General features: G+C 40.5%; 1 protein-coding gene across 1 annotated transcript; it reads left to right on the top strand.

Moving 5' to 3' along the window:
• Nucleotides 1-9,278: 9,278 nt before the first annotated feature.
• On the top strand, nt 9,279-10,458 carry LOC111749533 (vomeronasal type-1 receptor 4-like). Its single transcript, XM_023543141.2, has one exon. It carries the CDS (start codon nt 9,347-9,349, stop codon nt 10,403-10,405), a length of 1,059 nt encoding a protein of 352 aa, XP_023398909.2. The 5' UTR covers nt 9,279-9,346; the 3' UTR covers nt 10,406-10,458.
• The last annotated feature ends 294 nt before the right edge of the window (nt 10,459-10,752 follow it).

The following is a 10,752-nucleotide window of genomic DNA, read 5'->3' as shown; positions in this document are numbered from 1 at the left end:
TACAGAACACTCCACCCAACAGCAGCCAAGTATACTTTCTTTTCTACTGCATATGGAACATTCTCTAGAATAGACCACATATTAAGTCATAAAGCAAGCCTTAGCAGAATCCAAAACATCAAAATATTACAAAGCATCTTTTCTGACCATAAGGCCATAAAAGTAGAAATCAACAACACAAAAAGCAGGGAAAAGAAGTCAGGCACTTGGGAACTGAACAATACCCTGCTCAAAAAAGACTGGGTTATGGAAGACATTAGGGATGGAATAAAGAAATTCATAGAATCCAGTGAGAATGAAAACACTTCCTATCGGAACCTATCGAAAGCAGTGCTCAGAGGTTAATTTATATCAATAAATGCACACATCGAAAAAGAAGGGCCAAAATCAAAGAATTATCCCTACAACTTGAACAAATTGAAAGAGAGCAACAAAAGAAACCTTCAGGCACTAGAAGAAAGGAAATAATAAAAATTAGAGCAGAACTAAATGAAATAGAAAACAGAAAAACAATTGAAAGAGTTAACAAGACCAAAAGCTGGTTCTTTGAAAAAATTAACCAAATTGATAAACCATTGGCCAAACTGACAAAAGAAAAACAGGAGAGGAAGCAAATAACCCAAATAAGAAATGAGATTGGTGATGTTACAACAGACCCAACTGAAATTAAAAGAATCATATGAGATTACCACAAAAAAATTGTACTCTAACGAATTTGAAAACCTAGAAAAATGGATGAATTTCTAGAAACACACTACCTACCTGAACTAACACAAATAGAGGTAGAACAACTAAACAGACCCATAACAAAAGAAGAGATTGAAAAGGTAATCAAAAAACTCCCAACAAAAAAGCCCCGGCCTTGACGGTTTCACTGCAGAGTTCGACCAAACTTTCAGAGAAGAATTAACACCACTACTACTAAAGGTATTTCAGAGCACAGAAAAGGACGGAAAATGCTCAAACTTATTATATGAAGCCAGCATATACATGATACCAAAAGCAGGTAAAGACACTACAAAAAAAGAAAATTACAGACCTATATCCCTCACGAATGTAGATGCAAAAATCCTCAACAAAATTCTAGCCAATAGAATTCAACCACATATCAAAAAAATAATTCACCATGACCATACCAGGTATGCAGGGATGGTTCAACATTAGAAAAACAATCAATGTAATCCATCATATAAATAAAAGACAAGAACCACATGATTTTATCAATCGATGGAGAAAAGGCATTTGAGAAAGTTCAACACCTATTCATGATAAAAACTCTCAGGAAAAGAGGAATAGAAGGAAAATCCCTCAATATAATAAAGGGCATTTATACAAAGCCAACAGCCAACATCATCCTAAATGGAGAGAGTCTGAAAGCACGCCCCTTGAGATCGAGAACCAGACAAGGATGGCCTTTATCACCACTCTCATTAAGCATTGTGCTGGAGGCCCTAGCCAGAGCAATTAGGCTAGATAAAGAAATAAAGAGCATCCAGACTGGTAAGGAGGAAGTAAAAGTATCTCTATTTGCAGGTGATAACGATCTTACACACAGAAAACCCTAAAGAATCCTCAAGAAAACTACTGATACTAATAGAAGAATTCAGCAGAGTATCACGATACAAGATAAACACACAAAAATCAGTTGGACTCCTTTACACCAACAAAAAGAGCAGCAAGGAGGAAATCACCAAAGCAATACCATTTATAGTAGCCCCCCCAAAAGATAAAATACTTAGGAATAAATCTTACCAGAGATGTAAAAGACCTATACAAAGAAAACTACAAGACACTGCTGCAAGAAGCTTTCTACATAAGTGGAAAAACATACCTTGCTCATGGATAGGAAGGCTTAACATTGTAAAAATGTCTGTTCTACCAAAAGCCATCTATAGATACAATGCAATTCCCATCCAAATTCCAATGACATTTTTTAATGAGATGGAGAAGCAAATCACCAACTTCATATGGAAGGGAAAGAGGCCCCAGATAAGTAAAACATTAGCAAAAAAGAACAAAATGGGAGGCCTCACTCTACCTGATTTTAGAAATTATTATACTGCCACAGTAGTCAAAACATTCTGGTGCTGGTACAACAACAGATACATAGACCAACAGAACAGAATTGAGAATCCAGGCATAAATCCATCCACATATGAGCAGCTGATATTTGACAAAGGCCCAAAGTCAGTTAAATGGGGAAAAGACAGTCTCTTTAACAAATGGTGCTGGCATAACTGGGTATCCATCTACAAAAAAATGAAACAAGACCCATACCTCACACCATGCACAAAAGCTAACTCAAAATGCATCAAAGACCTAAATATAAAATCTAAAATGATAAAGATCATGGAAGAAAAAATAGGGACAACCCTAGAAGCCCTAATACATGGCATTACTGATATACCCATTGCCATCAAGTCATAAAACATTATTAACAATGCAGAAGAGAAACTAGATAACTGAGAGCTCCTAAAAATCAAACACCTACGCTCATCCAAAGACTTCACCAAAAGAGTAAAATGATTGCCTACGGACTGGGAAAAAGCTTTTAGCTATGACAGTTCCGATCAGCATCTGATTTCTAAAATCCACATGATCCACACTCAACTACAAAAAGACAAATAACCCAAATTAAAAAATAATCAAAGGATATGAACAGACAGTTCACTAAAAAAGACATTCAGGTTGCTAACAGATACATGAAGAAATGCTCTCAATCAGTAGCCATTAGAGAAATGCAAATCAAAACTACAATGAGATTCCAGCTCACTCCAACAACAAAAAAAAAAGGCTGGCATTAATCCAAAAAACATAAAATAATAAATGTTGGAGAGGCTGTGGAGAGACTGGAACACTTCTACACTGCTGGTGGGAATGTAAAATGGTACAATCACTTTGGAAATCGATTTAGTGCTTCCTTAAAAAAATTGAAATGGAACTACCATACGATACAGCAATCCCAGTCCTTGGAATATATCCTACAGAAATAAGAGCATTTACACGAACAGATATATGCACACCCATGTTCACTGCAGCACTGTTCACAATAGCAAAAATTTGGAAGCTACTAAGGTGCCCATCAATGGATGAATGGACAAATAAATTGTGGTATATTCACTCAGTGGGATATTACACACCAGTAAAGAACAATGATGAATCTGTGAAACATTTCATAACATGGAGGAACCTGGAAGGCACTATGCTCAGTGAAATTAGTCAGCTGCAAAAGGACAAATACTGTATGAGACCATTATTATAAGAACTGGAGAAATAGTTTAAACAGAGAAGAGAATATTCTCTGATGGTTACCTGAGGGGGGAGGGAGGCAGGGAGGGAAAAGGGTTTTCACTAATTAGGTAGTAGATAAGAACTACTTCAGGTGAAGGGAAAGACAACACACAATACAGGAGAGGTCTGCACAACTGGACTAAACCAAAAGCAGTTTCCGAAATAAACTGAACGCTTCAAAGGCCAGTGTAGCAGGGCCGGGGGGGTTGGGGACCATGATTTCAGGGGACATCTAAGTCAATTGGCATAATAAAATCTATTAAGAAAACATTCTGCATCTCACTTTGGAGAGTAGCGTCTGGGGTCTTAAACGCTAGCAAGCGGCCATCTAAGATGCATCAATTGGTCTCAACCTACCTGGATCAAAGGAGAATGGAGAACACCAAGGACACAAGGTGATTATGAGCCCAAGAGACAGAAAGGGCCATATAAGCCAGAGACTACATCAGCCTGACAAGAAGAACTAGATGGTGCCTGGCCCCAACAGAAGATTGCCTTGACCGGGAACACAATAAAGAACCCCTGAGGGAGAAAGAGAACAGTGGGATGCAGACCCGAAATTCTTGTAAAAAGACCAGACCTAATGGTCTGACTGAGACTAGAAGGACATTGCCTGGCTGGTGCCATCTTCATCATAGTTGGCATGTTTGAGTCCAATGCTGCAGCCATTAGTAAAAGCTTAAATGTATCTAAATTCAATATGGTAAGTGGCCTTCACCGTATTCGTATATTTTCAGAATCTTTGGAATCGTAATTAAATTCTCACTAATCTGAAAAAAAAATATTACAGCCTAGAAAACTTTATGAGGGCAGTTCTCTTCTGTCACATGGGGTCACTAGGAGTCAGAATTAACTCGATGGTACACAAGAACAACTAGGGGACTAAGGGAAGAGAAACAGAACAGAGATGAACCATGTGGGGAGCCTCAGTTAGGACAGGAACAAAGTGAATGGAACAGAAAGAAGAGGTTTAAGTGAAACTTAGAAGTTGGAATCCCTGGAACCAGGTGAGTGATAAGGGCCAGAAAAGAACAAAGGGTTCCCCTGGCCATGACCCCAAGGGATAGAGTCCACATATATAGGGGAAGACCAGTTGAGGAGAACAAGGAACACTTATCGCCTGTGGTAGGGACTGCAGGTTGCTTCCTTAGGAAAGGAGTCATTGATACACAGAAACCAAACACCCAGGCTTCTCACCTGGCTGATGTGCTGACACCTTTCCTCTCTGCCTCACCCAGCACAGACTGATCTTCTCAGACACAGGCCTAGGGAGACTGAAACCTTGCGTAGCCTTCCAGAATGTTGGCCCTGCCTGTCCCTTGGTGATAACCCAGACAGCTACAGGTGTGCAGTTTAAGGGCCATCAGCTCCACCTATTCTGTGGTTTCCTTGGGGTTATCTATATCACTTTCAATAAATGCTGTGCACCTACTGTGTTCTGTGGGGACCGTGGTGGTTCAGCGGTAGAGTTATCACCTTTCAGGCAGGAGACCAGTTTTCAGTTCCCAGCCAATGCACCTCATGTGTAGCCCCCACCCATCTGTCAATGGAAGCTTGTGTGCTGCTCTGATGCTGAACAGGTTTCTGTGGAGCTTTCAGACTAGGACACACTAAGAAAAAATGCCTGGTGATCTACTACCAAAAATCAGCCAATAAAAAGTCTATGTCCCTAAAACTATTGCCCTGAGATGATCTTTAAACTTTAAACCAAAAGTATCCCCTGAAGTCTTCTTAAAACAAATAGTTTAGCTTAACTACTAAAAAATGTCTTCGTGGAGCATTATACTTTTTAAAGATCTAATCGTATGTGGAATCAAATTGACAACAACTCAAAAGATGAATAAGAAACATAGGAGGCAGTGACTTTATGTTAATGCTGGACTAACAACTAAGAAAAGGAGGGTGAGAATGTTTGCACAACTCAAAGAATGTAATCAATGTCATTGAATTGCACATGTAGAAATGGCAAATTAGAGAAGAACTGTGTCACAGTGGTGAAGCACTCAGCTGCTAAACAAAAGGTTGTCAGTTCGAGCCCTCCATCTGCTCTGGGAGAAAGAGATGGCAGCCACCTTCCGTAAAGATTACAGCCTTGGAAACCCTGTGGAGAAGTTCCAGTCTGTCCTATAGTGTCGATATAAGTTGTAATTGGCTCAAAGACAATGAGTTTGTTGTTGCGTATATTCTTAACAACAACAACAAAAACAAAAACCTCTATAGATCAAAGTGGTCCCAGCCCTGCCAATCATGGGGATGGCTCTGGACCAGCCAGTATGTGGTTCCTCTGTGCATGGTGGGCAGGTTTCAGCAGAGTTTTCATTTTAACACAGATTAGGAAGAGAGAGCCGGCCACCCACGTCCAAAATGAGCCAGTGAAAACCCTATGGATTACAATTGTCTGGTCCTGTTTTGCACAGGGCCACCATGAATCAGGCACCGACTCGAGAGTAGCTAACAACAACATCAACAATATATTTTATAGCATTTATTATACAACGGATACTGTTCAAAGTACATTTGTATATGTATTTGTAGGGAACTGTGGTAACCATCTGATGCTCTTGAATTAAGTAACACTGAATTATCTAATGTCCTGTTGTTGTTGGGTCTTGATGAATCACAGCAACCCTTGTGACTGAGTATAATTGCCCCATAGGGTTTTTTTAGCTGCAATGTTTATGGAAGTAGATCACCAGGTCTGTCTCCACCAGAGTCACCAGGTGGGTTTGAATCACTGACCTTTGAGTTAGCAGCCTAGTGCTTAACCACTGTGACACCAGGGGTCCATAACTGATAGTCAAAGCAATTGTAGAATCTAACTGTTTAATCATCTGATCCTGGAAAATTTGTGAGGGACTCATAAACACTCTTTCAATAGATCTTGCTCCCTTTAGGTCTCTGAACACTGCTGGAGGAGTCAATAATGGTAAAGCATATTTTCTTACAAAATTCCCATGTTCATTGGGATTGACTCGTACAAGTGAGTCCAGTGATTTGTCATGTAAATTATTGGCATCATGTTCTTTTTTTGACTTGTATCTCTTCTAAATTCTTAAGTATTTTTTATGATTTCATTTTCCGTTCATGACTTAAATGATGGTGCAGCTCATGGGCTGGAAAGGAGAAAAGATTGGAAGGAGAAACTCTCAGGGAAGCAGAGAATGGAGACAGTTTCGTATGCCCCACGTGTCAGAACTCAGCATTTCCTGCTCCCTCCGTGGGAGACCTTGTCTGTCTCCAGGATCCTGGACAAGAAAGAGCCTCCCACAAACACTTCCACGGTCTCTTTGGAGATACTTATAAGAAACTTTTAATTGGTTTTGGTAATTAACAACTGGGGAAACGTTTTCCAGAGATGTCGTCAGCTCCCCAAGCCTGCGCTGTCAGTGCCACTGGAGGTGAAATGATCATTTCAGTTCTATGGGGAGGAGAGGACACAGAAACAAATACCAGGACCTCAGGGTCTGGCTGCCTCCCTCAGACACTTGCCCTGGATGTCATGATCGTCACACTGAGCCAACTCTCCTGGTAGCAGCAAGGAGTCCGGGATTTTCTATTTCAGTCTGAGAGACAGAGTCTGCAAGGGAAGGAAGTGTATCAGGGTGTGGGTAAGTGATCATATTGCAATAAGGAAATCTTCTGTGTTCAAAACTGGTTCACTGTCCAGAAAGACCAGGACTAAGTCCTGACCTTGATCTGAATGAGAACAGAGAGATGGGGCCACGGGCCCTGTCCCAGCCCCTGATGGCTCCCAGAGTCTTTTAGTGTCATCCTCCAGAACAGTAATTTTTGGTGTTTAATCCTAGTGATCATGAAATCTGATTCTGAAGATGCTTAAAGGCTATAGTTCTGAGTCAGTCTGCCCTGCAGCCTACTGTACAGGAATTATAAGGATTTTCAGGATTACTAGAGGTTTTCCTGTAACACCTCCACATTTGTAATACAAAGCAGGATGAATCCATGTGATTCATTGAATCCTGTGAAGAAACAGTGTATCTGAACGGTTTTTGCTAGAATAGAAATGTTTCTCCAATTCTGGTGTATGATGCATTAATGGGGACAGTAATTGTGTCTCTCCTGGAAGCATTCATGGTCTGTTGATTACGGGAACACAATTTTCCATCTAGACGTTATGGAAGCTGCATTTAAGGAAAAGGCAATTTGATAATACTGGGTTTCACACAGCAGCTGCCAAGCCCAAATATACCTTGTGCTGTTTTCTCTGGTTGAAAATTATTCTATTACTTTCAATCAAAAACTCAACCATTTCAATTTATAAAATGGACAAGAAGTCATGTCTTATGGGTTTCATTTTCCACATCTGTCTTCCTTGTCAGTATCTTTCACAAAACTCACCTCACTACTTTTAGTTTCCTTTGTATTCAATACTTAATGAGTACATGATGTGAAAGTGGCAATGGTTTAGTTCCTATTCTCCACATTTTATCAATTATTAATATTTTATGGCCCATAGTTTAGTGCATCACATGAGATTGTTCCATAATTCCTGTGATAGGTCCCATTGTATTTTGTTCCTCGCCTGGAAACAAATATGTCATCCTGTTGCCGTCCTAATATCCTGTCGATCTTAGATTCATTTAATCCAACCAGCTCGTGAGGTGAATTCCTATAGGATTCTACTGCAATGAGTGATGTAGATTTCATTAAAATCTTTAAAGCTTTGTTCATAACTGACATTGGCCAATGAAATTAAATTTTATGTATCAATGGAAACTTGTTACAGCTAACATTATAACAAAATATCACCAGTGTGAATTAAAATGACAAGGTGCCAAGGTAAACTAAATACAGAACTGGATTATTTGAATAACACAGCTGACCAGCCTGGTGTAGACTGATGAATTGCCTTTATATGATCTTTCTCTCCATGGTCTTGTAACTCCCCAAATAATTGGGTGGGACTCTGAAAATAGGTACTTTTGGCTGCCTAAAGTGATTTGAGAGCCTGCTACCAACGCAAATAAGGTGCCTGCAACCCTTGTGTGAGTGTCTGATGCAAATGAGGACTATGAGATGCTTGTATGGGATTGGTCTGTTTTTCCATCCCACTAGGTTTAAACACAGACAATTCCAGGGTTGGGGGGAACCACACTGCCATCTAAGAAAAAGTGCTAGAAGCAGAGCCTGTCTTTTCAACCCAGGATCCCTGCCTTGAGAAAATTCTAGACCCAGGACAGACAGAGCTATCACATCAGAGATGGCAACAGCAGAGGCAAGCAGTGCAAAATCCATTTGTAGAGAAACAGCAGCAGAAGAATCAGGAGACCCATACAAGATGGTTTTGGTGAGGTTTCCTGCCTTTGAGCGTGAAGGCTACAGAGGGCGTGGCAACCCATGGAGCAGGAGAGATGAGCACCTTCAGGCAGGAGACTTGCTGGCAGAGTTGGGTGTCTCTGGGCACTTATTGGCAAAGCTAAAAGTGCTTTGTAACATTTTCCCAAGGAGGGAAAACACCATGCCAGTGTCAAGGGACAAGAGGAGCCTGTGAGTATCATCTGTGAGTTCTGTGTGGTCATTGCAACAAAGTATCAAACCCAGCAGGGAAGTAGAGAGTGCTTGAGAGGGACAGCTTGTGTCATAATTGGTAAAAACTTTGCAGAGAGAAGGTATGTCTGACCTACATCTCTTAGGAATCAGGCTTGGGCTGATACTGATGGTGAGTCTCCGCCTCATGAAGTTAGAAGAGGTGAGATGCCTCCACCAACAACTCATTTTTCCCACTTGGTTGGTAGTGTATGGTGGTTAATATACGGTCTTTGCAACCAGCTCAGCCAGGTTCAAGTTCCCACTCTGCCCCTAAACAACACCTGAATTTAGACAAATCATTTAACCCCTCTGTGCCTAAGTTTTCTTCTTCTTTATAATGAACGTAATAGTAGCCTCTGCCTCATAGATTGGAGAAGAATACAGAAGTTAGCACATGTATGGTCTTCATAGCATACCTTCCAAGTGCTCCTTAAAGGTATACAACCAACACTTAGAAAATCTCTTATTGAAAGAAAAGCTTTAAGTCAACATTTCTAATTGGGAATCAATGGTAGATGGAGAATTGTGGATTTCAGTTGACATGATACATGTGGCCCATGTCTCATCTTCCTATCTAGGACCCTCTGGCTCCGAAGACAAATATCAGTCACTGGGAACTGAGGGAATGTCCTCCAAGGATTTGACTTTCGGAATGATTTTCTTGTTACAGACTACATTTGGTATCCTGGGCAACTTTTTCCTTCTTTTCCAGTATATCATCCTTTGTTTCACTAAATGCAGGTTACGGTCCACAGACTTGATTCTCAAGCACCTGACTGTAGCCAACTCCTTGTCCATTCTCTGTAAAGGAATCCCAAAGACTATGGAAGGTTTTGGGTGGAAAAATTTCCTCAATGATGTTGGATGCAAATTTGTTTTATATGTTCACAGAGTGGGCAGGGGAGTGTCCTTTGGCAGCACCTGTCTGTTGAGTATCTTCCAGGCCATCATCATCAGCCCCAGGAACTCTGGGTGGGCAGAGCTTCAAGTGAAAGCTCCCAAGTACATGGGCTTCTCCATTTTCCTATCCTGGATCCTGCACATGTTGCTGAATACCAGTTTTCTGATGTACATGACTAGTAATCGCAGCAATAAAACCATCACAAACAAAAAAGACTATGGATACTGTTCTTCTGTGAGAATTGACCAAACCACCATCTTACTAAACTCATTATGGCTGGCACTCCCTGATGTTGTGACTTTGGGACTCATGCTCTGGTTCAGCGGCTCCATGGTTTTCATCCTGTACAAACACAAGCAGCGGGTCCAACACATTCATAGGAACAGCGTCTCCCCCAGAGCCTCTGCTGAGACCAGAGCCACCCAAACCATCCTCGTCCTGGTGAGCACCTTTGTATCTTTTTACATCCTCTCCTCCATATTTCAAATTTTTATAGCTGTTTTTTATCAACCCTCTTGGTGGATACTGAACATGGATGCACTCATTTCTATGTGTTTCCCCACTGTCAGCCCCTTGATTCTCATGAGCTGTGATTCCAGCCTCTCCAGGCTCTGCTTTGATGTGATGAAGAAGACAAAATTCCCTCCTCTTATCAGAAATACCTAATTGTGTGTTTTTGCACAATGTTCACGTGTTAGTTTATTCATCTCACAGAATCCAAAACATATCAAACTGTAGAGTATGAACTGTCTTTTTTTTTTCTTTTAATTTCTTTACTGTTTTGATATCACCTGTGTAATTTCAGAGTTTGTTTTTATTTTGGTAACTACTAGAAAAGAAAAAAAATTTTTTTTCTTTTTTTTACACAGGTCAAAATATATTGGCCATTTCAACTGTCTTCACATGGACAGTCGAGTGACAGTAAATATGTTCATCATGCTGTTCAGCCATCACCATGAACCATTCTCAAATGTTTCCATCTCACTTAACAGAAGCTCAGTGTCCCCTAAGAA

The sequence above is a fragment of the Loxodonta africana genome, chromosome 11 (genome assembly GCF_030014295.1).
Source record: "Loxodonta africana isolate mLoxAfr1 chromosome 11, mLoxAfr1.hap2, whole genome shotgun sequence".
Classification (NCBI taxonomy): Eukaryota; Metazoa; Chordata; class Mammalia; order Proboscidea; family Elephantidae; genus Loxodonta; species Loxodonta africana.
This window is presented reverse-complemented; position numbering and strand designations above follow the sequence as displayed.